The following is a 23,518-nucleotide window of genomic DNA, read 5'->3' as shown; positions in this document are numbered from 1 at the left end:
TCGTTTGTTATTCGCATATTTAATACTTTTTCACATTTAAATAATAAATGATACACTACTTTAATACTAGTATATTAACCATTTCTACCTTTTTAATGGTTTTTACTATTACGACAAGTTTCTGCGCGAGTTGTTTAATTTCTACCCGCCTAGTTTCACATTGTCAGAAAAATCATGTCAAAGGTAAGTTCCATCAAATTAATATTATAAATCGTTCTTATGATATAACAGTATTTAATTAAATTCTACAATCTTTTCAACACAGCATTTAGTGATTGTCACAATTGTGTTTCCTCTTGATTGAATGATTTTCAGAAAAAAAATAATGTTATAGGCCTAGATTGAAACAGGAACATAATATTACCGGTTTTTCTGGTTAGTAATACTGAAAGTAGTTTAATAAATCAGTTTTCTTTTTCTCAGCCAGTTTTGTATTCCTACTTTAGAAGCTCTTGCTCATGGAGAGTGAGAATTGGTGAGATATTCTTTAATGTCAATAAACATGAAAAAATTAACTGAATTTTAGTTTCATTTTGATGGAGGCTATGTAAAAACTGTAGATTCCGATAACTTTTTTTTTTATTAAAAACGTGAGCATTGACGTTTTGTTTAAATATCAAATAATGTTTAATTGGGAATCAGTAGATGAATTGAAAAATATTCAGAACAAGTAATTGCAATTTTTTTGTGCCAACATTTGTAATAAAGTCAAAGTAAATACATGTAAATAGTGGGGTTTTTATTTCTATTTCAACTTGCCAATTTTTTTTCAGCTCTCAATATCAAAGGTATTGAATATGAGTATAAGGCAGTTAATTTGATAAAAGACGGAGGGATGCAGGTAAGAAATGCAAAATAAAGGTACAGGTAAATAAATATGAGCAGTGAAAATTTTGTTTATTAATGAGTTCTTCACTATGAAATTTCATACCACATAAGATTGCTAGAAAAAATTCAATTTTACTGTCATTAAGTAATATATATACTTTAACTAATTATCTGCAATTTCTGAATTGAATACCGGTACATGGAATATGGTTTCAATCATTTCTGGTGTATTCTCAAATTTTATCCTCTATTTCCACTTGTACATGCACATATTTTTGACTGAGCACAGGAATCAGATCCCATATACATGTACCTGGTACATTATAAAAGTCATTTTTACAAGAATGTGCAATTCATAAATTCATGTTAATCCATGCTTGTACCAGTACTGTGCACATTTAACATTTACCAGTACAATGTATTAAGATTCTAAAGATGCAGAGGTATAATTGTATCTACCTGTTTTGGTTGTTTGCATGTAAATCCAACTGTATTGTAAATGTCAGTAGATGAGATGCACTGTAAATTTAATTGATATAATATGTACTATACAGAAGTTGTTGTGTATTACTTAGTTAATAATTGATAGGTTTCATAATTCACATAGAAAGCTAGTAGGTTTTATTTACAAGTCCATGAATTAATTTTTTATGCTAGAGAAAAGAGGAGTACACAGCAGTGAACCCAATGCAGATGGTACCTGCCTTTGTTGTTGATGGTGCCACTCTCACTCAGTCTGTAAGTTTGAGAGAGAGAGAGAGAGAGAGAGAGAGAGAGAGAGAGAGAGAGAGAGAGAGAGAATTAATTTTGAGAGAGAGAATAGTTGAAGTTGGAGATAGATTGATGTTATTTTGAAAAATTAAATGCTTTCTTTGTTGGTTTATAATATATGAGCTATAAAGAAAGCAGGCATTTAGCGTTGCAGAAAAATTTACACCTTGCTGATGAATTTAAGTTTTTTAATTTTTCTGCAATTCTAGCTTCCATCTCATCTTTAAGAATCACCCCTAAAAGCATTTTATTCTCTAAATATACACATATATGCTTTAAAAGCCAAAGTTTAATGACTTTCATATTTATAGATACCAATCATGGAATATCTGGAAGAAAGGTACCCATCTCCTGCAATATTGCCCAAGGATTCTCTCCAAAGAGCTAAGGTGAATACATGTGTCACGGGGTGGTTACTCCTTGTACAAAATAAATAAAAGGATGCAGGGTTCAGTTTTCCAATGTACTTTACTTTATTATGATGAATGACAATGATACCGATGAGAAGGTGACCTGAAATGAAAACATTCATACAATTGACACATACATTTTTATAATATTTAGAAATTTAACTTTAAAGATAGAAACAATTAAAGAAAGTTTTTCTCACCAAATTTGCCTTCAGTAGAACTTAAACGTATCAAGATGAAACTAATGACAGTCTCCATTTATTTAAACAGAAAAGTCATAAAACTGTCGCTGTCTGATAGCAAACGAAATAAGTGCTATTGCTCACACTCGCACACTGACCATACACACCCATAAAAACCTGTTTTACCAATTCCAAAGATAGACATATTGTAGCTATTACCATATATGGTGAATCACAACCCAAAATAACACAATCACATGACAGAACTTAAATACCAGTCAAAGATAAGTAAACCATGAATAAGTTAATAATTAAATGTATGGATGAATGAATGAGTAATAAATAGATTTACTAAATATTAATTATATTCAATGGTATACCTGTGACACATTTAAAAAAAACAAAACAAAAAACCCCAGAATACCAGTGGTATATGCTGTAATTGGAATATATTAATTATGTGTTTTTGGTTCTTTCTTCTAAGGTAAGGGAAATTTGTGAAATTATAGCATCTGGAATCCAGCCCATTCAGAACTTGGTTGTCCTCCAGAAGGTTCAAAAATTGTCCAATGAAGAGGAGAAAGCAGAATGGGCTAAGTTCTGGATAAACAAGGGGTTTATAGGTGAGAATTTCTTCTTCAGGAAAAGTCATTAATATCAAGACCATTTAACTTTCACAAAACTTATTTCTCATTTTTTATTAAGAGAGAATGTGTGGTAAATTTATATTCTTTTCTTACAGCTCTTGAAAAATTGCTTGAAAAATGTTCAGGTCAATATTGTGTGGGAGATACTGTTACCATGGCTGATATGTGTCTTGTGCCGCAAGTTGGGAATGCCAAAAGGTAAATGTTAATATATTGTATAGGAATTTAATCCCTCCTACTCAGCCTCTCTCTCTCTCTCTCTCTCTCAGTGTAAACTTGTATATTCTTGTATTCTGCTTATAAAAGTGTTTGTGCAATATCAGAGAAACATACTCGATGGTTCACAAATATAAATAGTGTATAAAATTTTAGATAAAACAAGCTTAATTTTCTTCTTTCCATGTTTAAATATTCTGCTTGTCTTGTACATGTTTATGCTACAGTACAGAATATCTTAGTAGCAGATTCAGTGGTTCCGTACATTCTATACACAGGTTCAAGGTCGATATGAGTCCATTCCCACTGATTTCTAAGATAAATGATGAGTTAGAAAAACTGGAAGAATTCCAGAAAGCAAGCCCATTTAAACAACCAGATTGTCCTGAAGACTTGAAAGGTATGTAACACACAGAAGAACTACTGAAGATAGAATTCAATCTGATTGCATTCTAGAATTGGGTTATTAATGCAATTCTAATCTACCAAAGAAAGAGTGTTAGACTCAAAAATATAAAAAAAATTCAAATACATTTATCTCAAACTCAAAGAGACCAATATCTTTTTTGGGAGTTGATTTTAAATCAACTCTCCTATGCAGTCACGCGGACAAACCGAAAGTGAAACGGTGTTTGGACCTCAGCACAAATCATTGCTCCTGACAAGACTTAGTTCTTGAAAATAATTGATGAATTCGATGTAATGTATGCTTAAGCATTGTTTTTCAAGGAAACTTATTTACAAATAGGCCAAAAAAAAAATTATTCCTGTTTCCTGTCACTTGACCAAAAAAATTAGGGTAGGTAGGTAGGAAACAAATTTTATTTTTAAAAAATATTTTATTTTTAAAAACTTGGAGCATGTGTGTAATAATGAGAGAGATGCATATTCCCAGTGTTCAGTATGTAAATAGATGATTTAAAAGTTTCAAAGGTCTTTGTATTGTTGATGCATGTAATGTATAGAAAACAACAGGCAAAGAAAAAAAAATAGATTAATTTTTTAATTAAAAATAAAAACTAATATTATTTGCAAAATTTAATCTACGTGTATGAATGAATTTATCCTTTTCTGGATAAATATTTTTGTATTGTATTAGCTTAATGTCAATATCAACATGATTAATTAAATCACTCTCTGTACTTCTGAGTATTTGGGGTATTAGTCCAACCCTTTGACCCACTTACTACCGTACGTTATGTAGAGGATCTGTTTAATTCTCAAGATAATATAGAAAGCAGTTTTATGATAATTTTAACATTTATTGCAGTTATTAACTAATAACAGGTTATTGACTAACTGTAAAATCAGGATTTTAAGTAATAAACATTGTTTTTGTAATTTCCAATATACAGTATGTTTGTTGCATCACCCGTATTTATAACCCCTGAAGGTAAGATAGTCGCAAGTTATTCACCACAAGGTATATTTATGCAGTAAAAATGTCTGTAGGTTAATTTTCTATCATTTTTTCGCAAGTGAGGTTAATTTACACGATTATGAACTCAGAAGACTTGGTCATCTTCACTTCTCTTTCTGAGGAAATTCTGGCGAAATTAACGTTACCGATCACCACCATGATCACAAAAAAACTTTTAGGGTCGGAGGGTAAAAGATAGGGTCGGTCGGGCGACAGGAAACAGGAATAATTTTTTTTTTTGGCCATACCTTAAAAATAGTCAGATTTTGAATGGGACGAACAATTTAAATATTTTTTGTAGTCGTATGTATTCCTACGCCAGAGTTCAATATAGTCTCGTTCAACTCGACGCTCGGCTATCTCCGTAAACCCTTGTCGGAGATTTACGGTGTCAGCCGAGCGTTTGCAATTGGTTGAACGAGACTAGAGTTCAATATTGCTTGGATCCATACAATTTTCGAGAAATATTTCTACCACTGATACATAGTTTGATTGAATTAATTTTATCTTTAAATATTATTTAACATGATTCATATGGAGGTTTCTCGACATTCTAGTCGAAAAAGTTCAAAAATTCATATTATAAAAATATGCGTAATTCAAATTAGAAATACGTAAACATGTACTTGTCATGCAAAATAACAGATTATTGATTTTAAAATAAATAAACATCGACAAAATCAACTCCCGCCAGTTCTTCAGTACTTTGATTTGAGATATTGCAATGATTGGATTGTGTAATTTGTGTTGGCTTTAAACTTGCTTAAACTTGATATTTGCCATATCAACTTTCAAGCTATTGAAGGTCAACTGTACATACTGGTGTCATATAATATTTTGAACCCCCTTTTCCTGTGGAAATAGAAAATAGGAGGGGAGTTCAATACATCACGGCCATAATATATTGAACCTGGGATGGGTTCAATAACATGAGAGGGGGGGGGGGGTTCAATTTATCGCAGCAATATTTTGAACCCATGCAGGTTCAATATATCGTGGGGTTCAAAATATTACATGTATATGACACTGGTATTAATTATTTGCTAGCTTTGAGAATGAAATTTTGATTGCAGCATGGATAAGAAATTATCATAATTTCTTAAGTTTCTTATTGATTTTAATTTTGGAATAGCATTATTTCTCTGTTTTATACAATAATTTATTTAATATAATGATATATAATGTATTTTCAATTTTCTTTGTAGCTTGAAGCTTTTCGTGGATGAACAAAACATGTTCGGTTGCATAAAAATGTGTTCAGCAGCTAGACTCTGTAAGGTCTGAAAGGAAGCAAATGACAAATCTGAGAGGACAAGAAAAAAGATCTTAGTATACCAATGCAGCTATTTACAAAATCTGTTTTATTATAAAGACTTCGAGATATGTTTTTTTTTATCTGTATTGTTATTTTGATTTGATAATACAGTTTTTAATACACTAGCAGTTTTTACTCTTCTTCTTTAATTCTTACATTAAAATACATTTTGAACATTGATCATTTATTTCAAATATCCATGCATTAGCTATTGAACATATATAGTGTCTATTTCTTCCAATAGATGAATTTTCAGTGACAAAAAAGTTATTTCCCTTGTTGGGTCAATTTGGGGTCAATTGGTATTATAAAAGGGCATGCAAATCTATGCAATCAAAAATAAATGGACGTGCCTTTATTGATTACCATTCTATTCTCTTGTGCAATGTATCAATATTTTATCATGCAGGGGAGTTGCATAAATCAGACAGTTTTAAAAAAAAGCCTTTAAATTGTTTTATTAAAAAGTGAAAATCATATGTATCCATATACAGTGAGAATTTTTTTTTGGGGGGGGGGGGGGGGTGGGGGCAAAAAATTATCTCGAATCACGGATTATTATCTTGTGCGCTCGACATGATACATTACCGATCAGACCCAACCTAACAGAAAGTAAACCCCAACTAAACCCTGGGTTTACTTTATGGGTTTACTTCGGGTTTACTAGAGTGGACACAGAGAGTAAAGCAGTCAGAAGTATACCCCTGAAAGCAGACGCTAACTGTGTATTCGGAATATACAAAGTGTAGGAATTACGGGCAGGAGGATGGTAAGATAAAATACTAGTCTGCTTCACGCTTCAGTGCATGCAGTTGACTTCAAAAGGAATTTCAAAGTAAACCCCGAGTGGACCCAAATTTTCAAAAAGTAAACCCCAAAAGTAAACCCGGGGTTTAGTTGGGGTTTACTTTGGTGTTAGGTTGGGTCTGATCGGTACTGTATATCTCATGCACTTGACTTATAATCTTGTGCGTGACATATAATTTATTGACTATACAAAAGTTTAATTACATTTAAGATTATCTGAAAAAAAATCTATATACAGTGTACCTAATAAATTGTATATACATGTACCTATATGTATGTCCTAAATGTACCACCGTATCAGTTAACTTTATTTTGAAAAAAATATGCTACACGAAAATCAATTCATGAGAAGGTCGAAAGTGCACCTAGCTGTCATTAATTTAAGTGCGTTAAATATTGTTTTTGTAAATACATGTAGTTTAACTGATACTCATCCCAGATCCTTTTGCATGCATGTGATGATTTTTTTTCGCATGGTTTAGATTATGTAATTTTAAGGATTTTGCTTTGAAATGAATTAAAATTGCATTAATCATTTTAGGAATTATATTCGATTTTGTTGTTTTGCTTTTTGAACTTTTTTTCAGTATAAATAACGTTACATACATGAATTAAAAAAAAAAAGAAGAAGATATAATTTACGGACTAAAGAACTTTAACAAAAATCTCCTTGATTTTTCTTTTTGACATGTCTTTATACATGATGAACTTTCTGTCATTTCCCTGATGCAATTCGGTTCATTCATTTTTCCGCCTTTCGTTTATACGACACATTTTACGTACAGGTTAAATATTGAATTCCAAGTGCGAGTTACTAAAAAATAGTTGAAAACGAAAATGGCGATGGACGAACTGAAGACGAAAATAAAGAATGCGAATCTTAACGATTTAAAGGATCTCTTGTCTGCCAAAATGTCTGAGTTTGAGCTGACAATGGTATTTAAAATTTATTTATATAATTTACTGTAAAGCACATAGAAAGATTTTCAGCTAAGCATACAGGGTTTGTTGACGTTTTCTGTCCTTCAAAACCAAAAACACGGTCGAAACTAATGGAACACCCAGCGCAATGCAGATTTGACATATAGAGTAAAGAATCAATGAATATTTCGCAATTTTTATGATATGAAGCTTGATTTATTGTCATTTTACTTGAGCATAAATATTTTGATTGGATTAGTAGGATTACCTCCCTTATCAACGCTGATAGGTGAAAAGATAAAAAAAAATTAGATTCCTTTACCTGATTATTAAGTTGAATATTATGTTGTGCATGTTTTATTTGTTATGATATAACGGTGAACCGATATAACAGAAAATGTGACTGGATGGCAACCAGTATACACAGGGTCAAATGTCAATTAGAATCAAAATTATACATGTACTCTACGTGTAAACAAGATTTGAGTACTGTTATTGTTTGTCAAGTTTTAAAGAAACTTTCATACGAAAGCTTTTGAAACATTGGCAATTGACAATTGGTTTGGTTTTCCTACATTTTTTTTACATTTCCTGTCAAGTCCTCATTCAAGTAGCTGTAGGTCTGTAGTTCCTGGTCGGAAAAAATTCAGATTGACAACCTGGGAGCTACAGTGACTCCCATTGTAAAAAAAAAACTCCAATTTAATACAGCACTCAAAAATTGTGCTAGATTTGGACTGATTAACCTTATTTATATGCAAAATATGTGAAAAAAAATGCTTCGATTTAATTCTTCATGCAATTTACTACAGATATCTTACTTTACTTGCCTCAGACTTTCTCTGAAACATGCTACTGACCTTGGAAAATCAAGTATGTTAAATTTTCATCAAGATCGAGAGTCGCCATTTATATATGTAAGCACACTGCACCACTCTCTTTACGGGGCTGGTGATGGTGTTTGATAGATTATTAGAGGCAAGTAAAGAGATGATATCAGAAGTAAATTGCATGAAGAATTTAATTAATGGTTCTAATAGTTTTCATAGAAATTTGCGTAAAAATAAGGTTAATCAGTCCAAAACTAGTGCATATTTTTGTGCACAATAAATATGCAATTTTTTGAATGGGTGCATGGCACTCTAGCTCCCAGGTCATTCATCTGAATTTTTTTCAGGAGCTACAGGCCTGCAGCTATCATTCAAGATTTTTTATCTAAGTTCTCCGATAATTGGATGTGTAATTTTTATTCATATACTGTAATACATGTATACAAGGACAAAGTGATGGAAAAGTTAGTATGATTATCCTGTATGTCTCATATTTCTGTAGTTATTAGTCATGTTAGTGTTACATAATGTATCATCTTGCATACATTAGTAGATCTATGTACATTTGAAAATAAACATTTTGAATATACATGTAATAACTAACAATTTTATGATGTGCATATTTATGACCCCTTAACAGAGCATCATGATTGGGATTGGTGTTGCCATAATCACATTTATCATCGTCATGTTCTTTGGAGTTTGGAAGCTTAGGTCAAAGGGTAAGTCAATTTACTTTGTGCATATTTAGAATACATTTAGCGGACAAGGATATTTAATGTACAAGGATGTTATATGTAAAGAAAACTGTATCAGTAGTACATACTGTTCCGTATTGTAACTTCCTATTGTTGTTTTTCCTCTGAATTAACAGTACATTTATTGTACTGTACAGTAGAATGTATGCACATTCCTGTTGAGTTGCCTGTTAAGTTATGTTTGAATCAGTGTGTTCCGGAGAAGAACCATTTCATTAAAACTCATTAAAGCTGAACCTTGACAATATATATATTTACATGTAACTAAGTTTGTTTTAGTTGCCTAATGAGTCCTAAAGGTTCTAAGACCGCGGAACATTAACTGGCAAGATTGGAAATATACAGCGTACGCCAATTTCACTTGTTGCAGTCAAAACATTTGAAATGAGCGGGAACAAATTGACACGGACATCTGAAATGCTGAGGTGGATTGAAAATACATTTCCTATAACTACAGTTTCAATCCAATGTTTTCTCAGACGTCCGTGTCAATTTGTTCCCGCCCATTTCAAATGTTTTGACTGTAACAAGTGAAACTGACGTAAGATGTATATTTCCAATCTTGCCAGTTAATGTTCCGCGGTCTTAAACAAGACCTTGTGGACATTTGATTTGAATTAGGTGGTTAAATCATTATATCATACATGTCTATTGTAGTTGAAAATTTCATGTGTCTTAAACAATTGATTGAAACATTAATTTAAGTACATGTACCAGCATTTGTTTACTTTGATATCAATATATAATTGCTAGTATTTCAAATTTGTTCAGATAGAAGGTGAAGTGATTGATTATGATTTAAAACTTTGTATACAAGCATTCCTTTTTTCTCTCTTGACAAAAGTGTTGCCAAGTCAGACTGGTGGCCCAAGAAAACCTCGATTTAGGAAGAGGGACAAAGTAATGTTTTATGGAAGGAAAATGTTGAGAAAGGTAATTTATCAAAAAAGCAGGATTAATAACAGATCACTGAAAATGGTACACCTGGTGCATACATTATGTAGGCTATGCTTGCATGTACTCAAATATTCTGTAAAAATGTTTTAAACTAAATGTTAGAACATTGGTATACAGTAAAACATGCTTATAACAATGTGCCAGGGATGGGCAAATTTGCTTTGTATAATTGTATTCATTATAGCCGTCAAGTCACAGGAAATGAAAATCACTTTGCCATAAGAGTCAATTCATTATAAGCATGTTTGCTCAAACCGTGTTTTACTGTAAATGGTACTATATGTGATATCATTCCACAACAGTAATTTTGTTTTTGTGCCTCCAAGATTGATTAATTTATGAAGACATGGTGGTTCAAGTTAACTTTTTATTTTATTTCGGGTTGACTTTTGACTGCCTGGAACATAACTTTGGCAATTAATATATCTTTTGAATTTTACAAGCCTAAAGGAAGAAACTTCAAATAAATATGACTCTAAACTGTTAAGACAGTATCCTAATAATTGTCAGTATCCTTATCATTTTAGGTGCAAAGTTTTACAAGAAAATTAGGGCCACCCAATAGAGGAAAGCTAAAGAAAAGGCAAATAGTAATGAAGTTAGCCAAAAAGTAAGTGTGCTTTTGTCTCCTTAGTTCTATACAGTGGTGGATCATGAAAGTCACTATAGATGTCATTGAAAAGGTAGTGATAATAGCCATGAATAAATTAAATGGCCACCATTTAATTGTTGAATGATCAGCATTGCAATTGTTCTGTGTGATATTCCCCTAGCTATTCCGAAATACGACAGAAAACCTTGCGGTATGTATGCCACGTTCTGTGTAGATGTATATAGAAGCTTGTATTTAGGCATATCCTTCTATTTATTTAGAAAAATAAATGAGTAAGTTGTTGTGTGTATTTGAGTGTGTGTGTGTGTGTGTGTGTGTGCGTGTGTGTGCCATATTGCCCACATTGAAAGCTTATTAATTGATTTATTCACTAATCTATAACAATTGACTTTGAAGTTCATTTAATTTACATAAGTGGTAAGTTTTTACTTTTATTAACACTCTCATTTGTTTCTGGTTTCAAGACCCATAGCAGGGTTAGAAAGGAAATACTGGTTGGTAAGAGATAAAATCACTGGGATCGAAATAGAATATACTTGAACATGTTCATATCTTGTTTCCCCAAAGTGACTTTTATCTATATACTTGCACATTGTGGATGAATAAAAAAGAGGGTTTCTTTATGTTATATTTAATGGGTGCATAATTTGAGGAAAAAAAACTAAATGAAAGAAAATTCCGTGTTAGATGTGAAGCAGGGCTACTTTTGGGCATTGTACCAAGAATAACGAAATACTGGTGATTCTGTATTGTGATTTATATATTAAAACGGAATCCTGAAATATACAACAAGAGTATATGTAATTATTAAACCATACAATTTACACATTTAGAGATACATGTATATTTTACATGTACATGTACCTTAATGTTATAGATATATTTACGAATATCATTTACAAAATGTTCTTATAAAAATATCCCATTCTCTTCAAAAGAAGCAGTTAGCATTTAATATGTCAGCCAGTATAAATTTTGCAGAAAAAATTTGATCCCACCAGCAAAGGAAAGGTGGACACAATACTTTAAGACGATCCTCAGGCCTGAAATTAGGATATTACAGTAACTTCTCAACAATATTAAACAACTTCCACTTTGTGAAATATAGCCAAACTTAAGTTAGATATTGTGTAACTCTGTATAGATTTGTTGTATCATTTACAAACTTCTATCTTACTCTGTATTTCATAATGCGTATATAAATACTTTTAAAAAGGGAAGGGTTTTGTGAGGGGTTTTTTGTAGGAGAGGGGGTGTTTATATAAAAATATTTTTAGGAAGGGGAAATTTGATTGGCTCAGTTGTAAAATAGTGGTTATGCACAGTAATGGTAAACAATGTTGTTAGAATTGATAGTTCACCAACAGTGTGCAGGTTCATACAATAATATAATGGTATACATGTATAACATCATCGTTATATGTATACAAAATATTGTATGATACCAATATCTGTGGCTCCACGTTACATTACGTCTTGTTGTATAGTTTCACTTTTTGTCACAAAATTTTTACAGATTTGTTTGCATTTTTCTCTATAGTTTTCCATTACCATATTTTTCGAAAATAAGACCGACCCTGTATATAGGGCGAAGGAGCCTGTTTTTAGCACATATTTAAAAAAAAAAGTTTATATAGGTCGACTTCGAAGAGTTGGTCGAAAAATTACTGCTAGTTTGAATGAATAAATGGTTTAAATCAATAACGTTACCGCAGTTTGCTAAGTTATAATGTGTTGAATTAAATTGTAAAACAACAGGATTGATTCCATACTAAACACCTTCAATACTTGTATAAAGTATAAAAACAGACAACACGAACTGTAAGAAAATAAATAATTGAATATTTGAAATTTAGTGGGCCGAGGGTTAGAAATGGGTCTGCTTATTTCCAAGCCTGATTTGATAAATTAAATTTTAACATATTGAACCAGAAACAAATTGATTTGGCTGTTTAAAAAACTAATGCTTAATATGATATCCATTTATCTAAAGGGCACTGTTTATTTATTTTGTTTTATTTTTTCTTTCCAAATTAAGCTTCCATGTATTGTTTTTCCTCTTGTTCATAGCTACATCTACATCATCTTATATTTAGAAAAAAGAAACCTGTCCAGTTAATTTGAATTCATAATGATTATGTTTGAATTCCTTGATTACCTCAATGTATATAAAATTAGACTTGTAAAACTGCTTTTCTACGATATTCTGTTCAAGATCCAAAAACATCCCATACGGAGTCATCTCGGGGCAATTATAATCCTTCAGTGATGAATAAAGTTAACATAAAAATGCTATCCAATCAGATTCAAGCTTGCTTGGACAAACAAGTCTTAATATAGTTTGAAAGCTTTATCTCTTACAACCATCTATTTTATGCCAAGTTAAGTTTTTCCTGTCAAAATTGCAGTGTAGAATATCCATCCAATCTGCAATTCCTTTCTGAATCATGCAAACAATAACACAAACTTTGAATAGACACATGTACTTCATCATGCCTTTGCTATAACACAAGGTACCTTGGGGATTAAAAATCATTGGTGATAAAGAAACATGTCAATACTATCGGCCAAGATTTTGACAGCAGTGATTTTTATTGGCTTTTTGAAAGGTCGCTCTGAGATGATCCCTTACATAGTGTTAGGTCTTGTATAGCGTATTTGTAGAGGAGGGGTTTTGCAAGTCTAATTATAATTAGAATATTAATTACCTTTGCATGTCAGCGCAAATTCATACACCTGTATGAACAAATGTCAGATGTAAGAATGACCATGTAAAGATGACTTTTGTCTGAGAATGCATATACTGTATTGTTTATGTGAAGTGTATGATTCTTGCACCTGATGATGGTTATCATCTACCTGGTTCTGTCACAGAAACTAGCCTGTATATTTATCGTTTTGTGTTATTTGGGTAACAGTTTTTAACTGTTCATAATTTTCCTGTTGTTTTTATCACATTGCATGCACGTATGATGTCATTACTGGGGACATCAGCCATTCTTTATCACATAGTCCTCTTTTTCTATGCTGTTCAAATCAAGAAATATTTAGCTTTGGATTTCTACATAATATCACTTCTTCTCAAGAATTCTAAATTTATACTTCAAATTGATTAGAAATTGTTCTTGCATTTCATAATCTTGGAGCACCTCTTTTTCACATGATTTACAGGTATTTTTCTCTTTACATTCTCTATTATTATATATACTTTTAAATTTATGATTTTGATTCTTGATTTGTATGATTCCATGGCTCGCCTTGATGAATGGTTTTAGAAAGAATGTCTTTCTAGTCATATACAGTAATAATGATGTACCATGAGTTTTGAAAAATACCTGAAAGTGGCTGAAACTAAGTAACACGATCCAGAATAACCATGGCTTCTATACTTTCAGAATAAGAACTGTTAATTATATATTAATGTAGCAAATGTGGCATTTTGAAAGACCAACTTTTAAAGATAATATGTGCCTGAGAATTCATTAATTTTATCACTGCTTTATAATTCATTTATCAGTGCAAAAGGATTATATAAGAACTAATATATGAATTTTTCATTATTAATAATGAAAAATAAGGAAGATCAGAGCATAATTAGGTTTAAATATATTTCTAATATACTGAAAATCAAGGAACTTACAATTATAAGTGGCACAATTATATTTTTGTATGCTTAGTCTTCTGTGAACTTGGTGAAGATTTTCTTTTTATAGTTATGTGGAATTTTTTTAGATTAACTTCAGCAGACATGATTATGCTTTTTCAGCATTAGGCTGTTTCCACATGTTTCAGCTTTTCATAGAAACAATGAAAATGAACCTGTTGTATGCATGAATATTTACATATTGTAAACATAAAAATATGGTTATCTACTTAATATATTAATGATTAATTCTGAATGATCTGCCTTTTTCAAACAAAAATTTAAGAAATAAACAGGATTTGATTGTGTGACCAGTGAACCAAGTTTATTTCATGGTGAACTTGTAACATGCTGTTTATTTCTTAAATAATGATTTATTCAAGACACAAAACTATGGATTCATTAACTTGCAAATTTTGAAGTAATCCTCACAAACTCCAAATTATCTTAGCATATTGCAGTTACTTCAGAACCAATATATTTTATAATTCTTTATGACCAATATTTAAACACTGTCATAGCCATTCACCAAGGTGGGTTTTGAAATCATCAATATTTTTAAACAAAATTAAATTTTTTTTTATAAAATAACAAATTTAAAATAAACAATGAATTTAAAGATAGTTAAAAACTTTTGGTAACTACGAATATTTCCTTTGCCAAAGAACTTCATCAATTCAGCATCAGAAATAAAGGATTATGAAATGATAGACGATAGGCGTGCAGGTATATGTATAGAGGTTAAGATATACACAGAGTGTGTGTTGTAGGTTGCTCCAATTGAGGCGCGAGTCCTCCCAGCCTCTGCTGAAGGTGAAGGAGCCGCCTCAGTCCTTCCTGGAGCTAGACACATGTGACATCGACGACAGCGAACAACGTCTTCCCTCAGAGGTGCTCTACATGCTCCGAAGCACTCGGTAAGAACTCACTAAATCAATGTTTATCACTTCAGAAAAATTGCCCTTAGAAGGGAATTCATGTGTATTACCGTTAATCAGTTAATTTTATTAAGTGTTGTTAAACTCCATCAAAAAGCTACATATTCTTTTATGAATCATCCATATATTGATTAGTGGGAATAAATTGATCTTAACTTCTGTATACAGGGTTATTTTTGCCCAGTGTAATTTTCGCTCTTCTACACTTGCAAACAGTTTTGCCCCGTATTGAATTTGCTGAGACAAAGTTGTATTTAAAGAGAGATAATATGAGACTTTAAAATTCGCCAAGTCTTAAGTTCGCCCACTTACAACGAAGACGAAAGGGGTGGAAATAAAACGGGGGCGAATATTTTCCTGTATACAGTATTTCTGCACTTCATTTATGTATTTAGTACCCGGTATATATACAACTGTTATTAATGAAAAAAAGTCTAACAGTCATAGATCTCAGATGTACATTGTACATAATCCAACGATGAACATAATCAGAAGTCTTATTTTTAATTTCAGAATTTTTGGACATTTTGAGAAACCACTTTTTTTGAGTCTGGTTAAACATATGGAGTCCAAGATTCTTAAATGTGGAGAATACTTGTTTAGAATAGGAGACCTAGATGACAGTATTTATGTGGTACAAGAGGGCCACATCAACGTCAAAATTTGTGAATCAGTAAGTATGTTATTTCAATGAAAGAATGCTAGCACTATAAAATCAAAATCAAATCAATTGACCAATTAGGGGTCCTCAAGGTCGAGGCAACAGGATGATTGTACATTCATGTAAATAAACAATATGTACATGCAATAAACATCTTAGAGTTGGAAAGAGTTGTACGATTAAAAGGAGACAGACATAAACATCTATACTAATTATTATATACATTTGTCTAACAATGGAGTTATAATGGCTGAAAATCATCCACATGTATACTTTGCATTTAGCATTTATTTACCTGTATGATTCTGATACATATATTAAGTAAGAACCTTTCATGAATTTATTCACTCAACTTTGAAAAGTTTGTCTAAGTCTTTCTTTTGAGACTGCATGTGAACTGTCAAAAATGTATAATGTGAGATTTCATCAATTAGGATGGCACTAATTACCTGGTGAAGGAGGTTTGTCCCGGAGACAGTATTCATAGCTTACTGAGTGTATTGGATGTTCTGACGGTAATTTCTTGCTTATGATTTTAAAATAACTTTTAAAATAGCAAAATGAAAAACAGCACAGGCAATATTAATATTTATGAAGCATATCAAGATACCCATGAATTGAGATTGTAAGCTTGAGAATTGTCTTGCAGGGGCATGCAGCACCATACAAAACAGTATCAGCACAGGCTGCCGAGGATTCCACAGTGCTTAAGTGAGCTCCTCACTCAGAATCTGTAGTGTTATACATTACATTGTTACAGTGAAATCATTGGGTGTGCCAAAATTTACATTATTGTACAGTTGAACTTTGATATCTTAAACACTCGTATCTCGAATATAATGGATATTTCGAAGTAATATATAAATCCTAACCATTTATTTTTTATGCATATACCCTTGATATCTCGAATACTCGGATATCTTAAAGTTTTTCAACAGTCCCATCTCGTTTGAGATAATGATGTTTGACTGTATTACCTTTGCTTAATGTTAGCAATAGCATGGCAAGGTTCTAGTTTACATGATTAAGAATCGGGGGCTCCGTGTCTTGCTTTTTATTCAACTCCTTGTTCAAATTTTGGTAAAGCACTACAGTATACCCAAGGCATATGCAATTCAGGCATTTTAGGAATTATAAATAAAATTAGAAATTAAATTGTGACCATGACCTTTTAAAGGTGAAAGTTAATGAATTGATAATTCCAAGGTCATTCATCAATATTAATTGGTTGCTTTCTAATTATTTTGCCTTAGTCTTGGGCATGGATTAAACATTTTCTCATTAATTTTTTTCTTCAGGTTACCAGCTATCGCTTTCCAGTCAATGTTTGATAGATTTCCAGAGTCGCTTGTTCGCATTGTACAGGTAATTAATATGTCAGCAAAAAAGTTGCCATGAGGTATTACCCTATACATGATGTTTTTAGATCCTTATCAAAATATGGGAGTTTGAAAGGTCCAAATTTGTTTTCTGTGTAGATAACTCCACAATATTTGTGATAGGAATGTGGTTGTATAGGATGCAATATTCATAAGACTTTCATGGTATTTATAACTGAGAGTTCCATGTAAGAAAAAACAAGATCTATAATATCCAATTATTGTATTAAACATGTAATAGTCACTATTTCAATATTTCATGTTTAATGTCGAAACTTTATAATAAATTATTACATATCTGGTACATGAACTTTCAATATTATAACTGTATCTCATATGTCTATCCACTTGGTATTCTATGTTGCTATGGCATATTCCAGATAATTATGATCCGGCTCCAGAGAGTGACCTTCACAGCCTTACACAACTACCTGGGTCTCTCCAGTGAACTCATCAGCTCAGTAAGTACAGTCACACAGGTCTGGCTCAATTAGATCAAGGACTGGACCTTATGTGTAGGTCCCTGGTTCTGCATTAATCTATATGTGTCACTTGATTAATTATAGTGAAGTCTTTGACCAGGCTTAGGATACAGGGGTCATAAAACATTTATACAAGCTCAGGTTTTATCTCTGTCTAATTTCTCCTGTATATTTTTGAAATGACATTGAGATAAAAAGGGGGCTCATCCAAGTTTTCTTGCCCCTGTGCTTGGTCAAAGGCATTGTTGAAATCAACAAGACTCAACATATTTTGTTTATTATAAAATAATCATAAAAAATTGATTTGTACTATGTACTTCTTGCTTATTATCTCTGAGTGTGCTCTCGTTAATGTTTTTGTTGCATTGCATAAAGAAGAAAGCTGTTGAAATTGATGTACAAGTAGATTAATAGTTCTTGTGCGGATATATGTATAAATGATTCAAAATCATATGCAAGTTTTTCTACTTGGATTGTTTCAAGCTATAGCTTAATGTGAGTGCTTTCTCTAAAGAAACAAGATGTAATGTTTGATGTCCCTTTTTCTAGCAACTTATCGAGGAACTTCATGCCATGAGAATGATCGGCCAAGCTAGCGCCAAACGACACAGCATCTGTGTTGTGTGTATCTGTGTTTAACTGATTTATTTCTCTTAGTATTAATTATTCCAATCCTTTGTGTATGCCAATTTCTATCAGTAATTTGTTACTTCAAAAAAGTTCATTTTTTCAAAAGAAGTACAGAAATATTCTTTTCCTAAGATGCCTTTTTTTTTTTTTACACTTTATCACCAAAACTGTTCAGATCTCTCGAGATGAAGAAAAATAGTCTTTTTCTTTTAGAACATTATTAGAAAAGATTTGCTAGTCAGGAATATATTATTATGCTGAATACAGTTGGCATACACAATTTCCTATTTAACCTCCATTAATCTTCACAAGGCTTTTGTGTGACTATTATGATCAGAATGCTGTGAACTGAAATGTAAGAAAAAGGAAAAGTTTACTATGCCTCTTATGAGTAATGAAAAAATAAAAGAGACACATCTGCTCTTGTGAAATTTAATAATAATCAGAAAACATTGGCGGCAGAGGTTGTCCTGGGTAGATCCCATTTACAATACTTTGTAGGCTAGACCCTGCTCCATCTACCTCTACCATGTAATATTTGGTGGTCAGGTGTTTAAATACATGTAGGTGTGGAAATGATTGTGTTTGGAGTTTGTTTACTGTATACAGTGAAATATTTGCTCTCGTTTTATTTTCGCCCCTTTTGCTCTCGTTGTTAGCGGGCAAATTTAAGACTGGGTGAGCTCCAAAGTCTCAAATTATCTCTCTTTTAACACAACTGTGTCTGGGCGAATTCAAGATGTTTGCAAGTGTAGATGGGTGAAAATTGCATGGGGCGAAAATAACCCTGTATACAGAATCTACATGTACATATATATGTCATATACTACTAGTTTAAAGTTTTGTACTTCTAATTTATATGACAGACTTTGACTCTTTAAAAGTGGTACTTTTAGAATTACTTTTCTGCATGCAAGGTTGCAGAGCATATTTTCCAATTCAGTGTTTAATTTTATTTAATATATTTAGAAAGTTATTTGTAGTGAAGTACATAATTATATCAATATACATGAATGATCCTTTAATAATATTCATTTAAATATATGTGTTTTAGTTGGGAAGGAAGCTTATTCAATCAAATTTTTTAAGTGTCACAAAGTTAACCTTCATAATTTTCTCAAGTTAATAAATCTTAGCATGCTATGACATGTATAAATTGAATATAATACATGCACATGTGATGTCAATATATTGTGTGACAATACTACATAAAAATCATATACAAAAATTATTTGATTATAAACTACGTAACAATCATTTGAATGTACATATTTATAAACACACATTACAAGTGCAGTCAAACATGGTAAATAATTTTGAACAATATCGGGAGTCAAGAGTGAAATGTCAAAGTAAGTTTGAAGTCTGAACCACTGTTTATGTATCTTGATATCTCCTATCTTTTTCATATGGAATTTGAGATAAAAAGGATTGACTCGACAGATTAAAATGAATAATTTCTCATCACAGGTTTAAAATTCTTCTTTTCACAAAATTCACTTAATTTGCAAATCATCTTATTTATGTAGACCAGAATATTAGTCTGTTAGATTCACACACTATGAAGTAGAACACGGCCAGAATAACACAATAACTTTTTATTTCTGAATGGATAACCTAAATATGAAAAAAAAATTCATTATTACACACAGTTTGAAGATTTTTTTTCTGCATATTTTTCACTTATAAGTTTGATCAATTAATTGAAGACTTGCTGTGATGTATGTTTTTTTAATCCTTTTTTTTAGAGTAGTTTATTTTTATATTTCAATAAAAATGTTTCATTTCTTTCAAACTGATGTTGACATGAATTTAAATCTGTTGCCTAATCTCAAAGATACTTATTTAGTACACTTTTGTTAATAATTTTCCTATTCGTGATGTTTCCTGTACAGGTGACCCAGAAGGAGATGCGGACACTGTCCGGGAGGTTCCAGTCCAGCCCCCACAAACAGCGCAGCAGTGTGAGGGACAGTAGCTGGCACCGTGACATCAGTGTAGACAGGGAGGAGCCCGGGCAGCGAGGAGCTCAGCTGGGGAGTGAGGGCAAGGATAAACTGGACGGTAAGATTGAGGGTGTCTTACCATTTTTCCAAAATTCTGAAATTTGTATAGGTGACTGATTTTTGCCGATTGTTGATTGCTGGTGAACATGGTGAAATGGAAATAAGGAGTTCAGAATTTTGGTTAAAGCAATATGAGCTGCAATTTTCTTGCTGAAAATTTTTTATACAAACAAGTTATTTTCTACTAAAATGACAAAAAATATCAGTGGTTTTTAATTTCTGTTAGCCTTATTTTTGTGGGAAAAGCCATTAAGAAGCCTTTATTGAAGCAAAATTGAATTAATGTCGTCCTGTACAAAAATTGAACTGCTATATACTCCTTAGAAAAGAAATCATTCTTCTGACAAAAATTAATGATTTGTTCAAATCTTATTTATCATAAAAGTTTAAGTTACATGCAGACTTAGCATACTAGCAGGTTTTTGCAGCAAAATAAAATTCTAAAAAATACAGCTCATATTGCTTTAAGTGGGCTGTGAAAACAACCATTGCACAAGACTCTGAGGTTCTTTGTTTTAAAAATTTTGCTTTCCATTTCTGGCAATGAAACAAGCTGATTATCAAAATTGAATACATTTATATTTTCTTAACAAAAATGAAGTCTGGTAGGGACTTTTTCCAAAGAAAATTGAGCTGGAAACGTTATGTCTGGTAAATTATTGAATTTTCATGGTCTTGTCATTAAAGAGAGGTTTTAGATTTTAGAAATTGTGCAATAACTTTAAGGCAAAATAACCCTATGATAACTCTCACAGAAAGAAATGATTATCATCCTTTCTGAGATATCGTCAAGTTAAAAAGAGATTTCTGTCAAATATTTTGACCACACGATGTATTTCAAATTGTCATTTGTTCTTTGTACAGGAGAGACGCATGATGACACAGATGGAGTGATGACTGATTTTGCGGCTGCTGCACAGAGAGCCAGAATAAACAGTCTGGACCTAGAGACCAGTAAAGCTTCAGATGATCCTGTGAAGGTCATAGGTCATGTGCCAAGGTCACGGATGAAGAAGATGTCTGACACAGGAATGTATGTGTCACAGACGAGTGTGGACACGAGTGAGGAAGAGGCTCTGGAGTGTGCCAGAAAAGATCTTATCAAGCTGTTGAACTTACAGGTCTGTGTTTACAGATACTGAGGATTTTCTCTATTGGAATTCTTAGGAGAACAGTGTTGTATATGCATCTAATGACAGAATTAACCAGTTTAAAGTAATTAGTATTATTTGTTGGTTTGATAAACATTGTAAATGGATAATTCCTTATTTTATAGGATGAATCCCTTCTGGATGGGAGGTTGTCTTTGAGAAAATACAAAGCAGGAACCACAATTCTAAACCAAGGGGACCAGGTCAGGCAATGTTATAGATGTCAGCAGATTTTTGATTTATATCAAAATCATAAGTTTTGATTTATAAAAAGAATTGTTAAGGGGTAAAATTTATGATAAACATGCATGGTTTGAGGCATTAGTTTTTCTTCATGGCTGTTATATTTTTTTTTAAGAAAGACATTGAAATTATTGTCACATTGATAAATTTTCTGGAAATGATAAAATGAGCAAATATTTCCATGTTACTGTACCAACAAGACTTGATTTCTATTTCTCTACATACATGTTGTTAAACCGAAGCTACATGTACCAATCAATGAAATGTGTATTTATTGACACATTTACTCTAACATTGTTTAATTGGTTTTATTTTGTCGCTGAATAGATATTTGTTGTCATTTATAAGATAATGTTTTTTTGGAACAGAGATAAGCCATCTGTTAAGTTCTGTTTTATGTCTCCCCTCCAGGATGCCAGTTTACTGTTTGTGGTGGCAGGAACTCTGAAGCTTCTTCAGCAAGTGGTGGGCAAAGAACAAAAGGAGGTAATTATACTGCACCAATTAAGACTTGACCCTCGACTGCTTCAGTATTCATTTTGTTTTATATGTCGTATCAATGTACTATTAAATGACTATACCAATAGAGCAAAATAGACTCGATATTTTTTATAATAGAAGCCAGCAGTTCTATTTTTCAGTCTCCAAAAAATAAATTATGCCTTTAATACATGTACAAAAAATAAGTAAACAACCAAAATAAGAAGACTTTACAATTGTTTTCAACATATCCTTAAAAAAAAAGAAACGCAGGAATCTTTATTGATATTAATGTGATTTGATTGGTTGACAGGCTCTGCTGTTTAATGCGTACCCTGGGGAATTGGTAGGGGCCTTAGCCGTGCTGACCGGGGAGCCTTCCTTCTTCACCATCAGATGTAAATACGAGTGTAGGCTAGTCTTGATCTCCAAGGAGGACTTCTACAGGTATTCCTTAGTCAGTAAGAAGCACAAACATAAGACATGATAAGTGTGTATTATTGTGTATCAATTCAACTTTTTATCCATTCAAAAAAATGAAATGAAAAACAGGTGAATAGAATTTGACCGCAATTTTAAAACTCAAAAGAAAAACAAAGTATATTTGATGATATTCTATCTTGTGACTGAGGTAGTAATATTTGAAGTGTTAGTGCTGTAAAAAAAGATGTTGACTTTTGCAGCATTATGCAAGCCCAGCCTTCCGTTGTTTTGTCTTGCGCTCACACCTCTGTCGTCAGAATGACCCCGTTTGTTCGACAGATTGACTTTGCTTTGGACTGGATTCTTACTGAAGCCGGGAAAGCTCTATTTAGGTAACTCTAAAAGTGGAAATTAAAGGATTCTACAATTTCTTCTGTGCATGATGCAAATTCATGCAAGGTCACAGTTTACAAATTTTTAAAAAGATGTAAAAGTTATATGTTCTTAGATTGTCTTTAAAATGTGGATTTAAATTAGATTAATTGGTCTGTTTGCTCAAAAAATTAATTTGTAGCTTATGCTTTCATTTTGCTAATAGCTTTGAACGATGAAAAACTTTATTGTGTTTACAACTTTCTAATCTAAAAGGAAATCTCAATTGAAATCAAAACAGTCAATTAAACAGACTAGTCTGTTTTTTTCTCCATCAGTAGAAAAGGGCCCCCTCAAAAATAAAAAATGAGTCTA

The 23,518-nt window shown here is 32.0% G+C and overlaps 2 protein-coding genes across 8 annotated transcripts in view; both read left to right on the top strand.

Moving 5' to 3' along the window:
• The first annotated feature begins 83 nt into the window (after positions 1-83).
• Positions 84-5,914, top strand: LOC105320844 (maleylacetoacetate isomerase). Its single transcript, XM_011418957.4, has 9 exons — positions 84-183; positions 424-475; positions 774-841; positions 1,486-1,566; positions 1,911-1,988; positions 2,676-2,814; positions 2,934-3,036; positions 3,333-3,454; positions 5,680-5,914. Exons 1-9 carry the CDS (start codon positions 175-177, stop codon positions 5,682-5,684), a joined length of 657 nt encoding a protein of 218 aa, XP_011417259.3. The 5' UTR covers positions 84-174; the 3' UTR covers positions 5,685-5,914.
• Positions 5,915-6,442: 528 nt separating this feature from the next.
• The window catches only part of LOC105320845 (patatin-like phospholipase domain-containing protein 7), a 29,143-nt gene continuing 12,067 nt past the window's right edge, over positions 6,443-23,518 (top strand). For 3 of the 7 annotated variants that reach the window (XM_011418958.4, XM_034469131.2, XM_034469129.2), the window contains exons 1-18: positions 7,376-7,532; positions 8,988-9,069; positions 9,950-10,038; positions 10,590-10,672; positions 10,836-10,865; positions 15,089-15,235; positions 15,770-15,929; positions 16,352-16,432; positions 16,567-16,628; positions 17,216-17,282; positions 17,677-17,757; positions 18,328-18,399; positions 20,304-20,472; positions 21,339-21,595; positions 21,751-21,828; positions 22,280-22,354; positions 22,662-22,795; positions 23,032-23,163. In XM_011418958.4, coding sequence (XP_011417260.3) covers positions 7,434-7,532; positions 8,988-9,069; positions 9,950-10,038; positions 10,590-10,672; positions 10,836-10,865; positions 15,089-15,235; positions 15,770-15,929; positions 16,352-16,432; positions 16,567-16,628; positions 17,216-17,282; positions 17,677-17,757; positions 18,328-18,399; positions 20,304-20,472; positions 21,339-21,595; positions 21,751-21,828; positions 22,280-22,354; positions 22,662-22,795; positions 23,032-23,163 — 1,898 coding nt within the window. In that variant the 5' untranslated portion in view covers positions 7,376-7,433. Of the gene's footprint in view, positions 6,559-7,375; positions 7,533-8,987; positions 9,070-9,949; positions 10,039-10,589; positions 10,673-10,835; positions 10,866-11,071; positions 11,093-15,088; positions 15,236-15,769; positions 15,930-16,351; positions 16,433-16,566; positions 16,629-17,215; positions 17,283-17,676; positions 17,758-18,327; positions 18,400-20,303; positions 20,473-21,338; positions 21,596-21,750; positions 21,829-22,279; positions 22,355-22,661; positions 22,796-23,031; positions 23,164-23,518 lie in introns of those variants that run through there. The other 4 variants (XM_066088162.1, XM_011418959.4, XM_011418960.4 and 1 more) reach the window with 4 other exon arrangements.

The sequence above is a fragment of the Magallana gigas genome, chromosome 6 (assembly GCF_963853765.1).
Source record: "Magallana gigas chromosome 6, xbMagGiga1.1, whole genome shotgun sequence".
Lineage (NCBI taxonomy): Eukaryota > Metazoa > Mollusca > Bivalvia > Ostreida > Ostreidae > Magallana > Magallana gigas.
This window is presented reverse-complemented; position numbering and strand designations above follow the sequence as displayed.